Consider the following 22,765-nt stretch of genomic DNA (forward strand, 5'->3'; position numbering starts at 1 on the left):
GAGTCTCACTCTGTTGCCTGGCTAGAGTGTCATGGCATCAGCCCAGCTCACAGCAACCTCAAACTCCTGGGCACAAGCAATCCTTCTGCCTCAGCCTCCTGAGTAGCTGGGACTACAGGTGCAAACCATGATGCCCAGCTATATTTTTCTATTTTTAGTAGAGTTGGGGTCTCGCTCTTGCTCAGGCTGATCTTGAACTCCTGAACTCAAGGAATCCTACCGCCTTGGCCTCCCACAGTCCTAGGATTACAGGTATAAGCCACTGCACCTGGCCAAGTTCCACAATTTTAAGTTAAGATGGTTTTGAACACTTTTGCACAAAGAATACTTTAACATTTAATCCCTTGAAGTAAACTAAAAATATATAGAAACCAGTAATAAGGGGATAGAATAATATTTTTAAATATCTCCCAACAGATGTTCCATTATTGTTAAACTAGTTTCTCTCTTGCATTTCATCACCCAGCATGGCTCCAAGACAGGGAGCAGAGCAAATGCCACCTCAGGAATGAAAACGGGCTGGTGCAGTGGCTCACGCCTGTAATCCTAGCACTCTGGGAGGCCGAGGCGGGAGGATCGCTTGAGGTCAGGAGTTGGAGACCAGCCTGAGCAAGAGTGAGACCCCGTCTCTACTAAAAATAGAAAGAAATTAGCCGGACAACTAAAAATCTATGTAGAAAAAATTAGCCAGGCATGGTGGTGCATGCCTGTAGTCCCAGCTACTCGGGAGGCTGAGGCAGTAGGATTGCTTGTGCCCAGGAGTTTGAGGTTGCTGTGAGCAGGGCTGATGCCATGACACTCTAGCCCAGGCAACAGAGTGAGACTCTGTTTCAAAAAACAAACAAACAAACAAACAAACAAAAAAGAATGAAGATGATATAGTATATAAGGAAAGTTCCTTACATACAAGAAGGAGAATATTCCATTTCTTGTAACCCTGGGAGATGATGGAAAGAAGAAAAGGGGACTAGGAAAAGGTAATCAGACCCAGTGTGTTTACTTTCCATCTCCTCTCAGGGTGGAAACTAGAATTGAAGGTATGCAGTTGAGGTATTTACACAGATAGAGAGAAAACTGAGAAAGTTGGGGATAGTGGTTTGCTTTTGTGGGCATGTCTGTGCAAGGCCAAGACCTCTAGGAGCTCCATCTTCAGCTTGACAGCATGCTCAGTATGACATGGGGAGAATAATGTTAACATTGGTGGAGGGAGGTAGCTCAATAAATAAGCCCAAAGCAAGGCTTCTGGCTCATGAAGGCCTACGTATGGTATTCAGGGAATCCAGAAGTGCCCACTGAGTCTCACTGAGAAGACTGAGTGGTATCATAAGGATCAATAGACCTGTAGAGAATTAGGGTCAATGCAAAGTGGCTGCAGTATGTGGGGCAAATGGCTCAGGTATAGATTTTAGCAAAAGAAAAATCAGCACGACCTCTCAAAAGGACAGAAATGACCAGTTTTATCTATGAAGATAACAGTCCTGCCATCTGACCAGCCACTCCATACCAAAGGACAAAACAAGGACTGGCATTTGTGGCTTAGATGCCCTTCCCTGATGCCATGTAAGCCTCCCCATCCCTCAACGCTGCTACCAGCCACTAGTCACTGTGAATAAGAAAAAGCTGCTCCCTTTCTCAAGATGCTTTACTTCCATTTATCAGAAAATTGTCATAATATGCTGATTTTGTTAGAACAAGCATTTTACTGCCATATATCACAGAATTGTTGAAATAAATTTAGAAATCTAGGGTATATAAAAGATACCCCTTACACAATATCCAATACCCCTCTACTTTCCTTCATATCTTGAAATGAGAGGGAGGTAGGGAAATATCTGAAAGATGACATTTATGTTTTAACACATTGAAGTAATGTAGGGGCTTAAGGTTAAAATTACAGAAAATAAACAAGCTACATATTCCCTTTGTACATCTGAATTAATGCAAGTAAATCTTCAACTCCGCCACACCAAAATACAAACTTTTTATGGCCATGATTTTGCCTTTTATTTTATTGGTATTCCCCATAACACCTTATATATTCACGTATACATGGAAGGAACCAGTAAGTACCTGTTAAATGAAAAAGTAAATTTTTAGAAAAATCAGAATTCTGGACACACAATATGTGCAGTATCATGTAATTTTCCTGTACTTTTACTTTTTTCCCCTATGTTCATTTGAACAAAATCTAAAATTTTACACAATTACACCTAACTAACAACTATAAAAATTTAGAATTGTCCAGTTGTTTTGTAACAGTGACCCTCCTCAGATATTTTTTTTGAGCAGGAAATATTGATCTAGGTTTCTACATTTTCTAGACGGAAGAGAGATCATCTCACAATCACAGAACTTTTAAAAATTGAAAACAGGGCTATGTAGTCTAAAATAAGTTCTTATTTAAAAGACTGTGTGTGTTTGGGGGGGGTGGGGGGAGGAACTGCTGTCTAAAAAGGCAAAGTAATTTGCCCAGAGTCACATACCAAATCTAGGACTCCAATGCACTGCACAATACTGGCTTGCCTCTCCTTTCTCCCGAAATACACGTTCAGCCTTCCTTTATCATACTTTGTAGTTCTTTATCTATCTCAAACCTAGACAGTAATTGATCAAACTCAAATGAGAGCAAAACCGCCCAAAAGTATGAAAACCAGACAATCAGGTAAACTGCCAATTTTACCACATCCAAAAAATAGCAAACAAAAATGAGACGGGGTGAATTGAGACATAGTACATTTTCAGTCATCATAACAGCAGCTAGGAGGGAAAAACGCGTTTTCCTTAGGGAGAGATTATGTTGAGAGGACCAGATACAGATACAAAAAATACTTTATCTTGGGGATTTTTCTTTTCCTTTGAGTTGTGGGACCTAAAAAAAGAAAAATTGTAAATCACATAAACAATCACGACCTCAGCACATTTACTTCTCTCACATATTATTTTCCCCAGCATTGTATACACCGATTCTTCAAAGAGCAAATCAAACTGACCAAAGATCAAAGCCTTTCAAGGCTCAGATGACCCCTTTTAGACTACGATTAGACACCGACTGCAAACTTCGGTTACCAAATTTAAAGCTCGGTAAAGTAGATCTCCAAGGTTTGCAAATACCCTCAACTTGGCTAAAGGGCACAGAATCTCTAGCGCTCCCTACAGCTCAGATTTTGAACCCACCTTGCACCGAAAACCCGAGTTACCAAAGATCGGCTCCCTTGCTCCACTTTTTTTCGGCTTAAAAAATCGGGTGAAGGTTGGGGTGGGGGGGAAGGCTGAAACGGCGAACCGAAGGATTAATCACTTCTCCCCATTACATCAGCAGCCCCCGCCCTTTCCTCCGAGTACCTCCTCTCCCAGAACCGTCGCTACGCACTGGCGCTCTCTTCGCCCACCCCCTGCTCTATTATATGCCCTGATACCTCCCCATTATCACCCGCCCCGCCACACTCCCCCTTTCCTCTTTCCCCCTCCTCGGCGGGGGAGGGAGGAAACCCGAGAGAGGAAACAGGGCGTTGAAGGAAGGGACTTCGCGATAAGAGCGGAGGCCCCATTGGCCCGAAGGTTGTATGGGCGCCTCCCATTGGCCGCCTGGCTGGAATCCCCGCCCCTCTTCTTCCCCGCCCATTCACCCCTCCCCCAGCCGCCCCGCGGCCCTCCCCCGCGCCCCTGGCCAGCCCTGTGGTGGGGAGGGACCGACTGGGCGAGTGGAGGCTCTGGCGGTGTCAATGGCTCCTCCTGCCACGGAGCAGCAGCAGAAGCAGCGGCGACGGGGCTGAGGTGGAGGAGGAGGAAAGGCTCCTTTAAGGAGGAGGAACGACGACGCCTCTTTTCCCCCCTATCTCCTCCCTTCACACTCATTTCCCCTTCGCAGAGGAGAGAAGGGGGGGAGGAGAAAGAAGAGGCCGAAGAAAGAGAGAAAAAATTCCTCACAGAAATCTCTTTCAGGGGGTGTGGGGGGGAGGAAGAGGGAAAAAAAAAAAAAGAGCCGGGCGCCCCCTGCTCCTTCCCTCCCTCTCTTCTCCTCCTTCTCCCTTCCTCACCCGCCCGCCCACTCCCCCCGCCGCCGGAGACGCCGCTCGGGAGTCGGCGGGACCGGGATCTGTCTCTTTAGCCGCCGCCGCGCTTCGCCTCGGGATCCCCAAGCGGCGGACGCCCTTTCTTTCTTTCTCTCGCTCTGCCAGTCTTTCTGTCTCTGTCCCTCGCGGCCGCCCCGCCCGGCGGCCTCGGCCTTCCCCGTGCGTCAGGCCCGCCCGGCCGGCCTCGCTCGGTCTTCTTCTGTCTCCTCAGGCCTTTCTCCTGACTCGGGGTCCCGCTCGCCCCCTCCGCCCTTACCGTCTCCCCTTCCCCTTGTCCCCTCTCCTTCCTCCCCCCGCTCCCCACCCCCTTCTCCTGCCCCGGAGCTCGCTGTGCGTGTGCGTGTGAGTGTGTGTGTCCCTCCGCCAACGCCGCCACCTCAGCCCGGCAAATGAACTCCGTCCGAGCCGCCAACCGGAGACCCAGGCGAGTGTCGCGGCCGCGCCCGGTGCAGCAACAGCAGCAGCAGCCCCCGCAGCAGCCGCCGCCGCAGCCGCCCCAGCAGCAGCAGCCGCAGCAGCAGCCTCCGCCGCCGCCGCAGCAGCAGCAGCCTCCGCCGCCACCACCGCCGCCTCCGCCGCTGCCTCAGGAGCGGAACAACGTCGGCGAGCGGGGTAAGGCCGCGCTCCCTCCTCGCCGCCCGCCGGCTCGGGAGCCCGTCCGGTCGGGCACCGCGGAGAGGGAGGCCGGGGCGGGCGGGCGGGCAGCCGGGGGCGGCGTGTGCGCCCCGGGGGTGAGGGACGGAGGCTGAGCGGAGGCGGGTCCCCGGTGCCGCAGTGTCAGCCCGGGCCGGGCCCTGGCCGGCAGGAAAAGCCGCGGCTTCCCCACTCGCCCGGGCTCTTGCTCAGGCCTCGCTTTGTTTGGTTTCGGGGGCTCGGCAGCCTCCACCCCCACCCATCCCTTTGGCTTCCCGGGTAGCTCACTGGCCCCGCGGGAGTCTGTAGGTGGCTGGGGGGGAAGGCGAAGGGTGGGATTTCCCCCTTTTCTGCCGCCTTCCACGGTTTAGTCTGCCTCTTTCTAATGGTAGGTGGGGGGAACGACTGGGACTGATCGGGCGGTGGGGTTGGCTGGGGAACTTGTTTTCCCCCTTTTTCCGTGTTAGCCTCCCCTTTCCTGTGGAGGAGGGGGAGAGGGGGAATCGGAGTGGTCTGTGGTGTTGGCCGGGGAACTTGTTTCCCCCGCCCCCCCTCCCTGGTCACGGGGTAGGGGGAGCAGCGACTGCTCTCCCAACCCCACAATGTTTGCTACGCAGTTTGCCTTTAGTTACGGAACCCCTGAGAAGGACCCGTTAAATCAGGACCTGTAAATAAATAAATATAGAATCCATCGGCCATTTCCAGCCCCCTCCCTCGTGTGCAGTGCAGTTACCCTTCCGCTCTATCGACACCCCCCTCGCCTAGCCTCCCCTAGCGACCCCCCACGCTGCGGTGGTACCCTCCATCTCCTAGTGGGGTTTGAACGCCCCTTCCTTTGAACTGGCCCCTTGGGAGTGTGTGTGTGTGTGTGTGTGTGTATGTGTGTGCGCGCGCGCGTGTGTGCGTGTGTGTGTGTGTGTGTGTGTGTGTATGTCCAAGGCCTAGTGAAATGTGTCATTTGGACCCAACTGTGCAGCACTGTCTGGTAACCACCATTGTCTAAGGGCTGAGACTCCCCGGGGTTGAATTCCTGCTTTAGCAAAAATAATGTTCAGTTCTACTTGGTTGATGTGGTTATTTTGGGAGGTTTATGAGGTGGGAGTGTTGCACGTTGGTCTTGAAACATAAGTATTCTCTTTATTAATTAGCTGCTCGCAGTAGGGGTGGAGGTCAGTACCGTATTTATGTGTACGGTTGTTGTTTTGAGGAGGAGGAGAATTGTTAGGAGACATTTTGCGTGTTTTAGTTGACGGATTAAGGTTAATTTTACATGCGTTGGTTGTCACACCTCCTTTGATTAAGGGGATTGAAATTAAATGTCTTTTTAAAATTACACTGTCTTTCCTTAACTGTTTCATTGTTATACTTGATCAAAATATTTAACAAATGAAGGAGGGAGATGTTAATCTGAAAAATAGTTTAAAGGGTTTTCACTAGTCACTGTTACAGATAGTCTTTGAGAACGCAGTTTGCTATATGTTGCTTGAAAGAATGTGATATTTCAAGCCAATTTGAGGTCTTGTGCAACATGATTGGTAATGTTTTAATGTTTCTTTGATATTTACCTATTTATTTTGTAAATTAAAAAAATTTGTAGTCTCATCGTTTTCTTTCACATATGCAGATCAGAGTTTTTATGGTGTTCCATTCAAATAATATTCAAATCTCCTTCCAGAATTGGCACTGTATGTAATAGAGTTGTCAGATTTTTTTGAGAAAACAGTGACACTTGGTTGAAATCCTAGCATTTAATATTAAAGATTCTATTGCTACTGTAAGCTTTTTCAAGATGTAGTGATTTGTTAATAACATTAGCATTGAATCAAAACCTGTCCGATAAACTTAATTTAGTCCCATCATGTATTTTAAAATGTTTATTCTGAGTCTTCATTTCATGATTTGTGTGTAATTTCAAACTTAGTTGAAGTAATTTTCTCTTGGACACTTCATGTGTTCAAAAGTATTAGTTACCATAGTCTATTTCCATTTCCATTTCCATTTCCATTTGAAGTAAAGTGACTTGGTTGTTGGCAGTCACATGTTAGAGTGTCAGTATTCTCTTCATTGATGTCCATAAACTGTCAAAGATGTTCATGAATCAGAATTTCAGTATGTACCTAACCAAATGGTAAATGAAATTCACTGTAGAATAGTTGCTTTGCTGCTGCTTGTAGAAACTGTTCTGGAGATTCTGTGTTGGCACAGAGGGGAAAAGAACTTGCTGATTAGCCTTCAGGGAAAATAGCATGAGTCTTTCAGAGAACAAATAAATGGCCTTACAATGAATAACATGTTAAGATGAATTAGAAAACAAAAATATAAAGACTTTGCTAGCCTCATGTAAAAATTATGTCATTCTCTGAAAAATTGTCATTTTAATTACATTTTTTAAATGTATAATTTATATGATCAGAAGTTAATTAAGAAGAATGCTCTTGATTTTAAAAGTTTTGTGGAGCATGCAAAGTGTCACTGTTTATACTTTGGAAATGAGTGGTTTTATTTGTTAGTTTAAGAATATGCTGAGTTTAATCATTTTGATAAGGTAATCAAGGAACTAAAGCTAACAAATGTTCGTTTTATTTATTTTTTTACCTTTTACTAACTCTTGCATTAGGGTCTTGGATAGAGTTACATAATAGTGGATCAGATAACTTTCCAGGTGGGGAATCAAAGTGAGACTCAGTGTTTTAAGACAACTTAATTTAGTCCAATCTCCATATAAAATCACTTATTTCATATAAAGATACACTTTAGGTGTTTTAGTGGTAATAAAATAGTTACAAGATAATATTTTTTTCAAGTAAAAATTCTGTCAGACTGGTTTTTAGCTGCTTCTTCGCCCAGGTTAGTATAAAAACTTCCTTGACGCAGCTTTTAAATATGTACCTGCACACAGATAATCTATGTGTGTATATATATACTTTCTCTTATATATCATGGCCCATGTTTCAAGAAGAAAGAAACTGAACCTAATAGAGTGAAGTCTTATGAGCATTCTTCAAAGTCTTCCATGGAGGAGGATTTCTTGCACCCCACGTTGGGAAATATTAGCCTGTGTATTTCATGAAATGTGTTCATTTTCATTGTCTGAAATGATCATCTGTCTTAAGACTGAATACTAATCATTAGCCTTTTTAGTCTCTTAAATTCCTGAATTTGGGATTTCACATACCACTTTAAGCTAGTAGAAAATAATTTGTGTTCTACATAGTGACAGTTTGATAATATATGCTATAATTTAATCAAACTGAAAGTAGTGTGGGATTGGATTTTTGATATTTGTTGTTTTAAAATTCTAAAGATTTAGCTTTGCAATCTGTTCTGCTGAATTTATCTTTACTGTAGGAATGTATTTTGTAATCTTTTTTCTAGATGTATGGGGAAAGCTTACAAATCTACAGAAGTACTATGTATTCTGCTCAGTAGTTTTTAGTTGTTAAAATTAATTACTTTGAATAGGTAACAGATGCACATAATTTAAAATTCAGAAGTCTCTTTCCTACACCTGCCTCCAGCTACTAAATTCTCCTACCTAGAACCAATCACTATTATTAGTTTCTCATTTATTGTTTTTATTTTTTCTTTCTTTTTTGACTTCTCTTTCTACAATTTTCTTGCAGCATTTTCATAGTTTCTCATTTATTATGTTTTTAATAAAAGATGAAATTTGAATTCTGAAAATCTTGACAGTTTTTGAAAAATGGATATAATTTTTTTTTCTGGTTATCAGAAAAGTCACAGGACTGTTTTGAAGTGCTGAAAATTTAAGTATGTTATGTTTATAGTTTAAGAAATTTAATGAATGCAATATCTTAAATTTTGCCATTAATTTCTAGTTTGAATTAATAGAATAAAAACTTAGTCTCTTTAATCCCATATTTGTGAGATAAAAAAAAAATCTTGCCTATGAAAATGGAATTATAGGTTTTTTTTTTAATTGGATTATTGGAATAATTCAGTAACACAGTGTCACATAAAATATTTCTAATGGAGCTACATATTCATAATATGCACTAGCCAGGACACTCCTTGGTGTTGTACTCATGTATGCTAGTTACACCTTCTGTGGCATTGTTCTAGCTCGTGATATTTTATCTTAAGGTTCTTTCTACTATTCATAGAATAAGGAACCTGTGCAACCTTAATAGATAGAGGAGTTCTGGACAAGGAACATGACTTTTCCTGTTTTAGGAAGTAAATACTGTGGGACACTACTCTCCCATCTCGTGGCTAAACCTTCAAATTATATCCCATGAGAGAAGTGCCACCCAGCGTTTTTGTGTTTGTGTGTGTGTGTGAAGCAAGCCTGTTTTCTCAAAGCCTGGGAATTATTTGAGGGCTAGAAATGGGGTAGTGTTGGTATTAATGTTAAAGTTCTGTTCATGAGGACAAAGGGCTGTCCCTATACTGCTTTCCTCTTTCTTTACTGGAAATTCTGGCAAACCCAAGAAAAGACCAACCAGCTTGGAGACCTACCAGGTAAGGTAAGAACCACCAGTAGTTCCTGACCTGTTAGTGAGGACTCCTGGACTTAGATTTGGCAGAATTCAAGGCTAGTGAGTATTTCCTGTTTTGTTTTTGTTTTTCTATTTGTTTTAACTTTGAAAATGACTAGTGTACAATGAGTTATTTCAACCTGAGTTCTCTTATTGTCTCTCTGTTTATCCGTAACTAACGTTACTCTTATTAATATTTTGTGTCTGTCTTGTCCCACTTATCTCTGAAGTGTTACTCTGTTTTAGACCTTCTAGTTCACTAATTTATCAGTCCTTTGAATTATATTCTTGTTTTCCAGAGAACTCTGATTAGTATGTGAGATTGTTGGCAATGTATCCCCCAAATTGCAGTTGTTACCCTCTGAAAATAAAATTATGAAGATACAAATATAGTTGAGAAGTATGATGTAAAGAGTTCTGAGGTAAAGCCAGCCAGTAAGACCTGGGTTCTAATCCTAGCTACACACCCAATTAGCTATTTGATATTGAATATGCAGCATTACTTCTCTGAGCCTTACTTCATAATCTTTAAAGTAAGGATAACACCTGCTTTTATAGGACAATTGTAAGAATAAGAGATGGTAAAGTACCTAGCACATTACAACTGTTTTAAATATAAAAAAAACAAGGGATTGTATCAGCTGTATGTAAAATTAAGCCCAAGAGATAAAGTGTGCATGAGTTGTTGAAGAGTTTCTGACATACCCCAAAATGCAAGCTAGATGACTTGGTATAAGCTCAGAAAGACTGATTTGTGATTGTAAATGAGCAACCTTGCGTCTAATGAATTGAAATATTCTTTGGAGAAAGAATAAGAAAACAGAAGAGTAATAAATATTATCTATGTTTCTGCTGTGTCTTGTTGGTCTATGCAAGATGCTCTTTCTTATATAATATCTCATTTAACCTTTTAAGCAATTCTATGAGGCAGATTTTATTATGCCTTTTTTTAACAAATGAGGAAACTGAGGCTCACAGTTACACAGCAATGAAGATGCATAATAAGTAGCAGAAAAGAATTTCAAATTTAATTTATATCACCCATCTTTCCATAAACAAGGGGAGATACCAAAATACATTTGGCAGAATGTCTCTGTCACTTTCAGGAGAGAGAATAAGCTAGTCCTTGCAGCAGATTTGTTCCCTTATCCTATTCCATCTATCCTGTTGGAGACAGATGCCTTAGTCTGATGCCGTTGATTGTTGAATCATCCAGTTTCACATTTTCTAAGTAACCTTCTGGTCGTAATTTTACCTCTCATGTAGATTTGTCTGAAGAAAAGACTGCACTGATTGACCAACATATTTTTCCAGTGTGTTGATGAGACCATTAAGCACTCATTGTACAAAGAAGGGTAGACTTTCCCTGGATTACTCATAAGTTATGAATAAAGGGTATTAACTCATTTTAGCTCATGGTTATAGACTGGACTATTTCAGGAGGGGAAAAAATGTGAATTAAATTAGTATTAGACTTCAGTAGTAATTTTGACTGGTTTGTGGACTGAATAAGGGAAGGGTCCTCACCATAGTTTGATGTGTTTATTATAGCCATAGCTTGGGGTTTTTATATATATTTGGTTAACACAAGAAATGTGCTTAAACTTAATCCTTAGAAAATAGAGAAATGAAACCAACTAACTTCCTTTACATAATTTATTTTGGTTGAAGGCAAGTATCAAAAATATTTAATTTATTTTGAAAATGAATACATTAATTACATTTAAAAAAATTTTTAAAACACCCAAAATAAGATAGCATGTTAAGGCAAGTATAAGTTCTATATATGTTAATAGCTTACTCTCCCAGTTTCTAAAAATGCAATTGTCAAATATTCTGCTCTTCTAACAAATGAAAGATTATGGGACTGTGTCAAAGAGGGGGAAATTATTAAAAGCTTTTCTCTCATATGGTGACTAAATCTTAAAATATATTAAGAAATACTTTCATATCATGAGAGAAGAGGTGTCATTCATCTTTTTTTGTGACAAGACCCTACTTTATGTTCTCAAGCTTAGAAGTTATTTAAAGGATAGAAATGGAGTAAGAATCTGTGCTTTAAATTGTTTTTCTGATAATAGTGATAATTTCAGTTTCACTCTTTTCCCCTAGTAAACACTGTCACTCATTTTCCAGATGGCTGAGTTGGGTTGTGGTGGAATCTTTGTTGAAAGTTTTTCTTTAGTGTGGAATTAACTGGCTACTGTGTGGGTTCAACCTTTGGCATTGGTGTCTTTGGTACCATAATGTACCCACCTGACTTGGATCAGTTTGGCCTTTACTGGTTTGCCAGCTGTACTTGGGTTTAGATGCTTGCTTGCTAGTATTCATGGTTTAGAGACAAGAATTCTTTTTTACATCTAAGTATTTTGAATCTTGCACCCATAGTATACAACAGAATATATATAACAACACATGGCTTTGTGAGAATCTAACACTTAGTAGGAGAGGGGTAGGGAAGAAGAAGAGCATACAATTCTATTTTTTATTCGCTTGTTATATTTTGAAATGGAAAGGATTAGTATATGTCACTAGTCATTTGTTTCTTTTGACACAATTGATAACTTTTTTGGGGGAAAAAAACAGGCTTTAAGAAGAATTAGAAGTGAATAGAATTTAACAAATGAAAAGTAGGAGTCTTTCCAGGCTTTTGTATCACAACAGAGAAGAAAGATCAAAAAAGACTTGTTTGAAAGAAATAGGAGTTGAGATAAGGCACTATATTTTGAAATCTAACATTTTTATTAGCAGAGCGATCTTACGGTAAAGGAAATAGTAGAATAGCTTACTTTTCACATAAGGTCAGCTGTATGTTAAAAGTAGCCACTGAATTAACTAATTCACAGTTTTGTATGAAAGTCTGATATCCTCATAATCTCTGAAAGGTATTGCATTTCTAAGAGACTATGATTATTTGTCAGTTTTTGGTATTTTAGGCCTAGGAAAAAAGGAGAAATTAAACAATTCGGAGAAAGACTTTTTGGGTAGGAGTTCTTCTTCGGAAACAAATAAGCACATCAGCAGAGGGGGAGAGTAGAGGATTTGTGCAAGAATCACATACATTACACGTTTATTGCTTTTCCTGATCTATGTCTGATTTCAAAATTTTTCTTAAAGTTTCACTCCTTTTTTTCAAAACACTAATTTTGGGTTGAGGATTGAGATGGAGAGAAGATAAGTAGGGTTGGAGCAGGTAGGAGTAGCAGTATATATGGGTCAGTTGAATTAGCAGCGGTCCTTTGAATTAGAAACAGTCTCTCTGTATATAGTTTATGTATCTATAGTAGACGCTATATGCATATCTTTATATAGTTATTTAAATTATAGAGATAATTTTTATGAATCTTTTAAATTAAGCTTTTAATTGAAGTATGTAAGTATACAAATCATCGGTATACAAGTTGATGACTTTTTACAAAGTGAACACATCTGTGTAACCACTAATACCTAGATGAAGAAATAAAAAACTGCCAGCATCCCAGAAGTGTCCCCCTTGAGGGCTTTCCCTGTCATTTTTCCCGATCTCATCTTGGATTGGTTGTACCTGTTTTTGAACTTTTTGTAAATGTATTAATTCCTTAGTATGTACTCATGTGTCTGACTTCTTTCCTTTAATATTAGCTTGTGAGCTTCATTCCTGTGGCATGAGTTTATTTTTGTTACTGTTTAACATTACATTGTATGAATATTTTACAATTTATCCGTTCTGTGATGGATGGACATAGAGTTTTTGTTTTTAGCTGTCAGGAATAGTGCTGCCATGAGCATTCTTATATGTATCTTTAAGTAAACACATGACACATTCCCTCTGAGTTTTATACCTCAACATAAAACTTGTATTTTCCCAAAGGCAAAACTTCCATTTGCTTTAGAAGAAATGGAAGCTAAAACAGCTTTAAGAGATATGAATATGGCCTCTCATGTTTATGTTGCTAAACTAATTGGAAAATATGATTTTATTTTAAATATTAGTGTATGTCTGCTCTTGCATCTTTAACAGTTTAGTCTTGGGGCTTATGGTTAATGTTGCCCTCAAAAAACAGTGGTGGAAACTGCCATGTTTATTTTCATTTTTTGTAGATAGCCACATTTGGTGTTATAATATGCTGGGCTATTATAAACATTGTTTTTTCCCCCTACCCCTCCCCCATAAACATTGTTTTTGTGCTAAAATCTTTCAAATACAGATTTGAGTCTTTTAAACTTCAGAAAAATACGAATTTAGTAGTTTATTTTAATATTTTATAGGTATATAGTGTCAAAATCTATGGAATTTTTTTGGGGGGGATACAGAGTTCTGCTCTGTCACCCTGGTGCAGTGGTGTCATCATAGCTCACTGGAACCTCAAACTCCTGGGCTCAAGCGATCCTCCTGCCTCAGCCTCGTGAGTAGCTAAGACTACAGGCGGCCGCCACTTTGCTGAGCTAATTTTTCGGTTTTTCATAGGGACAGGGTCTCACTCTTGCTCAGGCTGGTCTCAAACTCCTGAGTTTAAGCTGTCCTCCCATCTTGGCCTCCCAGAGTGCTAGGATTACAGGCGTGAGCCACCGTGCCTGGCCGGAACTTTTTTTCAGTAGTGAGAAAATTTACCCATCAACTTAATGTTACTTTGATTTTTCTCCAAAGATTGCAGGTTGGGTTGCTTTGAGGAGGAGGGACACCTTTTTCATAACTGAATTAAAACAAATACTGTGAACTTTAATAGGTGATTCTTAGCCTTCCTTCCAAAAACTGATGCTTCCTTTTGATGCTGAAGTAGTCATAGGTATTTTTGTTTCTCCACTTAAGTTTGGAACCTATTTCTTCCTTTAAGCTTATCTATTTAACTCCTGTATAAATATTTTGCAATTATTTGATCAACTCATTTTGTTTCTGGGTTTCTGCATATCCTTGATTATCCTGTATCATCTTATAGTTAGCTTCTTACAGTCAGCTTATTTTTAAAATTATAAAAATATCACGGAAAAATTGGGACACATTTTGCTCTCGAAGATGTTTTTCTAGTCCTTATCCGGACCTATCCATTCCCAGTGTATAGGAGGAAGGTGAAAAAGTGCCTTTGCCAGCATCCTTGATAAGTTTTTCAGGTGAAAGCTTATATTAAAGTGCGAGTGGCATATAAACTTATACTCCCCCTGTTCAAAGTATCCCCTGAGAATGACAGATGGGGGGGTTCTCCTCTTAAGGAACTACTTGCTTGAAATTGACAATGTAGTAGCCTTAGGTACTAATGGAGGAACATCTGCTCTTTCAGCACTTACCAGTTTAGTGTTAGTGCTAACAGTTGATCTTTCTTTCTTGTCCACAAAAAGCAATGTGAAGGAGACTGCTATCTTCCTTTCCATTTCTCTTCTCCTTCTCCTCCTTCTGCTCTTCCTCTTATTTTTAAACGTGTAGCTGCATTCAGTAAATGTTGCCATGAAGTTTGGGGATATGGAGCCTGAGCTGCTTCAGAATGCCTTTTTTTCCATCTCTTTTTCCAGAATGGCTTCTTAATCTCATTTCTAAATTAGGGGATTTTTGAATAAGATGACTTCTGAGTTGCTCTGAAATTCTTTCTGTATCACTTGAGTTACCAGTATAAATCAGTGAAGTTTAGATTTGTTAAGTATTACTATATAGACATAGTTCTTGCCCTTATGGAACTTAAAATGGAGTTAAGAAACTGAATTTAAATAAAACTTGAGATTGGGATGAATTGCAAGTAAGTTTGTTGATACTGTTTTCATTGTGGTTTTTGTTTGTTTTTTTTTTTTGCTCTTTTTTGTCTATGCCTTTTTCTTCTAACAAGTAGAAATCAACTTTTTGATTAGTTAGATTAATTATCTCCTGGCCAGGCGCAGTGGCTCATGCCTGTAATCCTAGAACTCTGGGAGGCTGAGGCGAGAGGATGGCCCAAGGTCAGGAGTTCGAGACCAGCCTGAGCAAGAGCAAGACCCCTGTCTCTACTAAAAAAATAGAAAGAAATGATCTGAACAGCTAAAAATATATATAGAAAAAAATTGGCCAGGCATGGTGGTCCATGCCTGTAGTCCCAGCTACACGGGAGGCTGAGGCGGAAGGATTGCTTAAGCCCAGGAGTTTGAGGTTGCTGTGAGCTAGGCTGATGCCATGGCACTCTAGCCCAGGCAACAGAGCGAGACTCTGTCTCAAAAAAAAATAATAATAATAATTTATCTCCTGAGCTAGCCTATATTTTTCTGCCTAAGTAAGATAGATTTGTATTTTTAAGGATGTAGATAAATATTAGTAGGTCTGTCTATATATTTATATTTCCAGTTATATATGTATAACTGGAATTTCATTTGTTTATTAGCCTTAGACTGTTTGCAAGACTGGAGTCTGTTAGAGTTTTCTGTGAAATGCTAATAAGGGGTTTGTTACAACCCCTACTGTCTGGTATATATTCTAGTCTTCAATCATTTATTGAATTACCTTTGTATCACACTTCAAAAGTTGTTGCAGTCCACTGATTGAGCTAAAATTATAGCATCTTTATCTAAGTGATTAAAAAATAAACATATGCCTAGCAAAGGAAATTCTTCGGAGTTGAGGTCATACATATTGTCTTTGTGCTATCATTGTTCTTTATTATATATTCATTGTTTTGCCCTTGTGTCTGTTTAGGTTATTAAGTATGAAATGTCCGATTTCCTTAGTACTAAGTTTGACAGTTGATATTTCTGACATTTCACTTTGACACTTCTTGTTTTATGTTTACTGCAAAGGTACATCCTCAGTCTTTAAAACATACCTTTTGGCTTGTGATTATCATTCAGAAAAATTTTTTTAGAGCAATTTTGTGAAACCATGGATAAGTCAAAAATTCATGTTATATTTGAATGTGAGTTCTGTCATGGAACCAATGCAGCGTAGACAGCTTGAAATATCAATGAAGGGTTTGGAAAGGATGTGGCGAATGAGCGCATAGTATGCTGATGGTTTGAGCAGTTCAATTCTGGTGATTTTAATCTTAAAAATGAGCCACGTGGGTGACCTAAGGCCAAGGTGGATAATGATGAGCTGAAAGTTGTAGTGGAAGTGAATTCATCTCAGCGTATGCGTGAATTAGCAACAAGGTTTGCCGTTACTATTCCAGCAATATTGGACCATTTGAAACAAATGGCAGATGGATTGCTTAAGCCCAGGAGTTTGAGGCTGCTGTGAGCTAGGCTGACGCCATGGCACTCTAGCCCAGGCAACAGAGCGAGACTCTGTCTCAAAAAAAAAAAAAAATTATAATTTATCTCCTGAGCTAGCCTATATTTTTCTGCCTAAGTAAGATAGATTTGTATTTTTAAGGATGTAGATAAATATTAATAGGTCTTTCTATATGTTTCCATAACTGGAGTTTCATTTGTAACCTTAGCCTTAGTTGGACGAAATGATGAGGATGCTTGTGATTAAGCAGCCAAGATTGGTCACTAGAGACAGGCCAATCCTCTTGCAAGACAACGCTCAAACACATGTTGCACAAACAGTGCTGCTCAAACTAGAGAGGCTGGACTTGGAAGCTCTCTGGCATCCACCATATTCACCAGGCCTTGTACCAACTGACTGCCACCTCTTCCAGGCTTTGGACCACTTCTTGCAAGGAAAAATACTCAGTTCTCAACAAGCCGTGGAAAATGCCTTTTGTGATTTCATTGCTACCCACTCTCCAGGCTTCTTTGCTGCTGGCATAAACAAGCTACTCTTAAGGTGGCAAAACTGTGTGGATAGTTTAGGTGCATACTTTGATTAATTGTACTGCTTCTTGTTTGAGAGATAATAAACTAAACTTATGATTCGAAGTTGGACATTTCATATTTAATGACCTAAATAGAAATTTAAGATAGGAATGACAGGTTTAAATTAAATTACATATTGCTTAAAAATCTAAGCACCTCAGTTGCAGAGATAAAAAAAACACTTTAAGTTTCTCCATAAGCCTCTATAATCCCACATACCAAGTAGTAGTTGTAACTCCCAGAGTACCTTTATGGATCTTGCTGATTCTTAGTGTCTCTGTTGCAGTATCTCTCAGGGAACCTGTACTCTATTTCTGCATCATTTGAGAACCTCTTAGCTGAATAGCGTTGAAAAACTGAGCTGGGAGATCTGGATATAAGGAGCTTAACCAGGGTTTTTCAAGTGGTTTTAGAGGGCTAGGAAAATGTTATATACTTATCATAGACATGCATCAATAACACATAAGCACAGTGAAACTGGGAATATACATTCTTGATTTGGTGACATGTCTTAAAATTTTTGGTAAAATGTTAGATAGTATCTTGAGATGGTGGAGGTAAGGTGATTTTTGTTATTTTACATTTCTTTGTTTTTCAAGTATGATATATGGAATCTGGAGTGAGGAAAGCTTCATGATATTGGTCTTGGCAACAGTTTTATGGATGTGTCACCTAAAGTGTAGGCAACAACAGTAAAAATAGACGAGTGAGACTACATCAAACTAAAAAGCTTCTGCACAGCAAAGGAAACCATTAAAGAGAATGAAAAGGCAGCCTGTGGAACGGGAGAATATATTTGCAAGCCATATATCTGATAGGGAGTTAATCTCCAAAATATTTAAGAAGGTTCCACAACTCTGTATCAGAAAAACTAATAACCCTGTTCTAAAATGGGCTAAGGACTTCAGTGAACATTTCTTCAAAGAAGATGAATGGCAAGCAGGTATATGAAAAAAAGGCTCAACGTCACTAGTAATCAGGGAAATGCAAATCAAAACCACAATGAGATATTTCCTTACTCCTGTTAGGATGGCTACTGTCAAAAAAATAAAAGACAACAAATGTTGATGAGGATGTGGAGAAATTCAAACCCTTGTGCACTGTTGGTGGGAATGCAAAATGATGTAGCTGCTATGGAAAAAACAGTATGGCAGCCATCAAAAAAGTAAAAATAGAACTATTGTATGATTAGCAGTTCCACTTTCAGGTATTTATTCATAAGAGTTGAAATTGGGATCTTGAACAGACATTAGCACTCTCATGTTCATAACATCATTTTTCAATCCATATTTCCATTGACAGATGAATAGATAAAATGTAGTATACATACAGTGGAATATTATTCAGCCTTAAGGAAATTCTGCAATATACAACGTTGATACACCTTAAAGACATCATGCTAAGTGAAATAAGCCAGTCACAGACAAATACTGCCTGATTTCACTTACATGAAGTTATCTAAAATAGTCAAATTCATAGAATCAAAAAGTGAAATGGTGGTTGCCAGGGACTGGAGGGAGGGTAAAATGGGGAGTTACTAGTAAAGAGGCATAAAGTTTTAGTTAAGCAAGATGAATGAGTAAGTTCTAGAGATCTGCTGTTAAGTTATACCTGTAGTCAACAATATTGTATTGTACACTTAAAAACTGGTTGATCTCATGTTAATTGTTCTTACTAGAATGAAATAAAATTAATTAAAAATAATAATTTAATAAATCTGATTGTGATGTGAACTCACACCACTTGGTTGATGACACTGTCCCCATGTGGGTCATTTTAAATTTGAATAAAAGCTTAAACAGTACATTTTTCAATGCTTAAAGTGTTTCAAGTGCTTATTAATTTATGGACAGTTTTTGTATTTGTATTCACAGTAACTTTAGGATGATATTTGGCTATTACTCATAGGAAATGAGGATAACTGATGGTCAGGAAGTCAGTTTAGAATTTAAAAACAAAATTTGATATTTGAAGCTTTGAGCCAGTGATGGTGTCTTTCCAAGATAAGTTTGTGACTGGAGCATAGAATTCTTTTTGCATCAAATAATTGTGTCATGGTAGTAAATATATACAAATAATATTTTGCTTATATACCTGGTTGAATGATGAAAGATGGAGATTTAGTATGCAAACAAACTGGATGATTAGAAAAGAGAAATTTATTGTTGGTCACAACAGGTGGCTATTTCTTCTGCAGCATACCCAGGTCGTATGGACTAGTATCTGTTTGATAATTTTTTGTGGGAGGGGGGGTATTTTTTTTTTCCATAAAACTGGATTTATCTCTGAAGAAATTGACTGTCAGTTTATTAGGTGTTGAAACAGATGGCTAAGGGAAATAGTTTCATCATAATTAGCAAAAACCACACCTCTCACTTTGTAAGTTATGATATTCTAAGAATTTTTGGATTATGGGACCTAATATGTTTGGGAATAAATAAGAACCATTTTCCAAAAAAAAATTTGGGCTTTTGACTCTTTAGTTATTAGATTTTTGTATTGACTCATCTCAGACTCACTTGATTAGTCATCTCTTCATCTTAAAAGCTGCTTATAAACTTAAGCCAAGAGAAAACAAGCATTTTCCTATTGAAAAATACACTAAATATTACCTTGATTAAAAGAGATCAACTAAATTTTGGGGATTTTTGTTTGTTTTTTTAAGTAGAAGCTATTATACTAATATGGTTTAGGGAAAATCAATAAGCGTAGATTCTAGATAATAATCAACATGGTTTTAGAGCTGATCACAGATTTATTTAACATTTCTCTGAAAACAGTGGCTTTTGACAGCTGAAGAGGGAACAAAGGCAACATAGCCAAATTTAAATAAAGCTTTCATTCTTTTCATGGAGCATTCATATTGGTATTGTGGTGTTGGGAGATATTTAAAAAGTTGTGTTTGTGTTATATGGAAACTATAACTTATAAAAATAGTGCTGACCATTTGCAAATAGACACTTAGTGAATGATTGTTTCCGTTCCCCTTCAACTTTCTTCTCTGGACTCAGGTTTGTTTATATAATTAATAATTTACATTACAGAGCCTGTTAAATATGTTCATAGATAAAAATTTGGGTGAGGTTAAGTACTTAAAAAACCAAGAATAGAAATCAAATTTCCTTGAATAATGTTACCAAAAAAGAAAAAAAGCAGGTGAACTTTAATATGTGTACAAACAAACAAAAAAGACTAGACTCTTAGAAATATCTAGCCAGAAAAACTAAGTATAGTAGATATGGGTTATAGTTGAAGTTCTAAAGAGTGTGTGGAGTGTGTGTGTGTGTGTGTACATGTATATAACCACATGATACTGTATCACAGCAGCAAGATTTGTAAAACGTTGGAATGGTTGAAAAATTGTGTGCACTGAAAATTGTAAATGATATTCCAAAGAGGGTAACTTATCCTTTCAAGGGGTTGGAAATAATTCTTAAAAATGTTGCTGAATTATTTTATTTTCTGTATGCTCAAAAGATAGGTAGGGAAAATGAATTTATATTAGATTGATTTAGACTGACAAAGAATATCTGGTAAATTCTAAAACAGGGCACTAAAGAAGATTATATACTTTTCTTTTTTGGTAGCAGCTATTGGTATAGATACTTTAATTATCTTAGAGATGGTAAATTAGAAACAGAATTATAGAATGTTTGAAATAGAAGGAACCATTGCCCTAATTCTCAAGGTTTATTCATTTGTTCGATGTGACATGTGGATTTAGAACCCAGTAAGTGTCCATTTATGATAATGGTGGTATTTCAGATCAGTGAGGAGAGGATTTACTATTCAATAAATGATATTGAAACTATTGATTATTCACTTGGAAAATCATTCAGTTAATTCCCTACTTTAGTACCAAAAAATACACTCCAAATGATTAAAACGTTTAATTTAAAAAAATTGTTAAAGAATTAGGAGAAAATACTTTCTCCTAAACAAGGCCAAAAAAATCCAAAGCCATTAAGGAAACATCAAGAAATTGGCTACATATAATAAATTGAAAGTTCTGTGCAGTGCAGGGTACTATAAACAAAGCAAATGACACACTGGAAAAAAAAATTTGCAGCTTATCCAACATACAAATGATTAATATATAAGAGTGTTTATTAAAAAATTTTTAGACATAAACTATCAATTATGGAGCCGAACTCTCTTTAAAACACCACCTATGGCTGTCCCCCCTTCTGTCACCCTTCTCAGAAGCAATAACTATCATGAATTTCATAGGAATCTGTTCATTTTATTCCATCTTTAAATACTTATAAATGTGCATCTGTAAACATTTAGTTTATGTAAAGTGTTATGGCTGTCACTGTGGAAAATTAAGAGTTGCCTTCAAGATATTTTATGGTTCCGAGGGGTAGATGGGAAGGTGGAATATTCTCTCAAAAGATATTTAATGTGAGTGCCAATTGAGTGATATAGATTATGAGTGCCAGACACCTTAGAAATTCATTGATAATGACTAAGTGAGTTAAAGAATATAGGAGGAGGCCGGGCACGGTGGCTCACGCCTGTAATCCTAGCACTCTGGGAGGCCGAGGCGGGTGGATCGCTCGAGGTCAGGAGTTCGAGACCAGCCTGAGCAAGAGCGAGACCCCGTCTCTACTAAAAATAGAAAGAAATTATATGGACAACTAAAATATATATAGAAAAAAATTAGCCGGGCATGGTGGCGCATGCCTGTAGTCCCAGCTACTCGGGAGGCTGAGGCAGGAGGATCGCTTAAGCCCAGGAGTTTGAGGTTGCTGTGAGCTAGGCTGACGCCACGGCACTCACTCTAGCCTGGGCAACAAAGCAAGACTCTGTCTCAAAAAAAAAAAAAAAAAAAGAAAAAGAATATAGAAGGATATAAAATTTAAAAAGAGAAAGTCAGTTGTTGTGTTCACTTGTCCCTTCACTCCCCAGAGGTAACTCTTTTTTTTTTTTTTTTTTTTTTGAGACAGAGTCTTGCTTTGTTGCCCAGGCTAGAGTGAGTGCCGTGGCGTCAGCCTAGCTCCTCTATATATATTTTAGTTGTCCATATAATTTCTTTCTATTTTTAGTAGAGACGGGGTCTCGCTCTTGCTCAGGCTGGTCTCGAACTCCTGACCTCGAGCGATCCACCCGCCTCGGCCTCCCAGAGTGCTAGGATTACAGGCGTGAGCCACCGCGCCCAGCATAGAGGTAACTCTTAACTGTTCTTTTGTGTTTTTTCTTTTGTGTGTATTCTTTTGAATTTTTTAAATGCATATATGTATAAACTCATTTTTTTCATGAAAAAGAAACCACACTTATGTATTAATTTGTAACTTAAATTTTATTTTTTACTTAAAGATATCCTGGGCGGTTTTCTATGTCAGTATAAATAATACAATGTTACCTTATTCTTTTTACAGTTGCAGAGTAGTCCATTGTATGAATGTACCACAATTAAGTATTCTTCTACTGATTAATATTTAAGATGCTCTCATAGAACTGTAGCATACAACCTTGTACAAGCAAGTTTTTTTTTTTTTTTTACCTGTTCATGTCACAATTTTACTAAGTAGATTCATAAAAGTGGGTTATTGGGTCAAAGGAATTTTTATTTTATTTTTTAAGCTTTATTGAGGTATAATTGATGTGCCAAAAATGCACATATTCAGTGTATACATTTTGATGAATTTGGAGGGATATTTGCATTTTAAGGTTTGGTGAATGTTGCCAAATTTGTTTTCGAAAAAGGTTGTATAATTTATAAGCCCTTTAATGTATATGAGATTAAATGCTATTGAGTGAATGAATATGGAAATACTTAAGAGTAGAGGGGCAAATAGTCCTAGGGATTTGAAAAGACTTCTCAGA

The 22,765-nt window shown here is 38.6% G+C and overlaps 1 protein-coding gene across 4 annotated transcripts in view; it reads left to right on the forward strand.

The window, feature by feature from the left end:
• The first annotated feature begins 3,695 nt into the window (after positions 1-3,695).
• Positions 3,696-22,765, forward strand: part of FBXO11 (F-box protein 11) — an 84,242-nt gene continuing 65,172 nt past the window's right edge. For 2 of the 4 annotated variants that reach the window (XM_069495082.1, XM_069495080.1), the window contains exon 1: positions 3,792-4,685. In XM_069495082.1, coding sequence (XP_069351183.1) covers positions 4,463-4,685 — 223 coding nt within the window. In that variant the 5' untranslated portion in view covers positions 3,792-4,462. Of the gene's footprint in view, positions 4,686-4,846; positions 5,095-22,765 lie in introns of those variants that run through there. The other 2 variants (XM_069495079.1, XM_069495083.1) reach the window with 2 other exon arrangements.

The sequence above is a fragment of the Eulemur rufifrons genome, chromosome 19 (genome assembly GCF_041146395.1).
Source record: "Eulemur rufifrons isolate Redbay chromosome 19, OSU_ERuf_1, whole genome shotgun sequence".
NCBI lineage: Eukaryota > Metazoa > Chordata > Mammalia > Primates > Lemuridae > Eulemur > Eulemur rufifrons.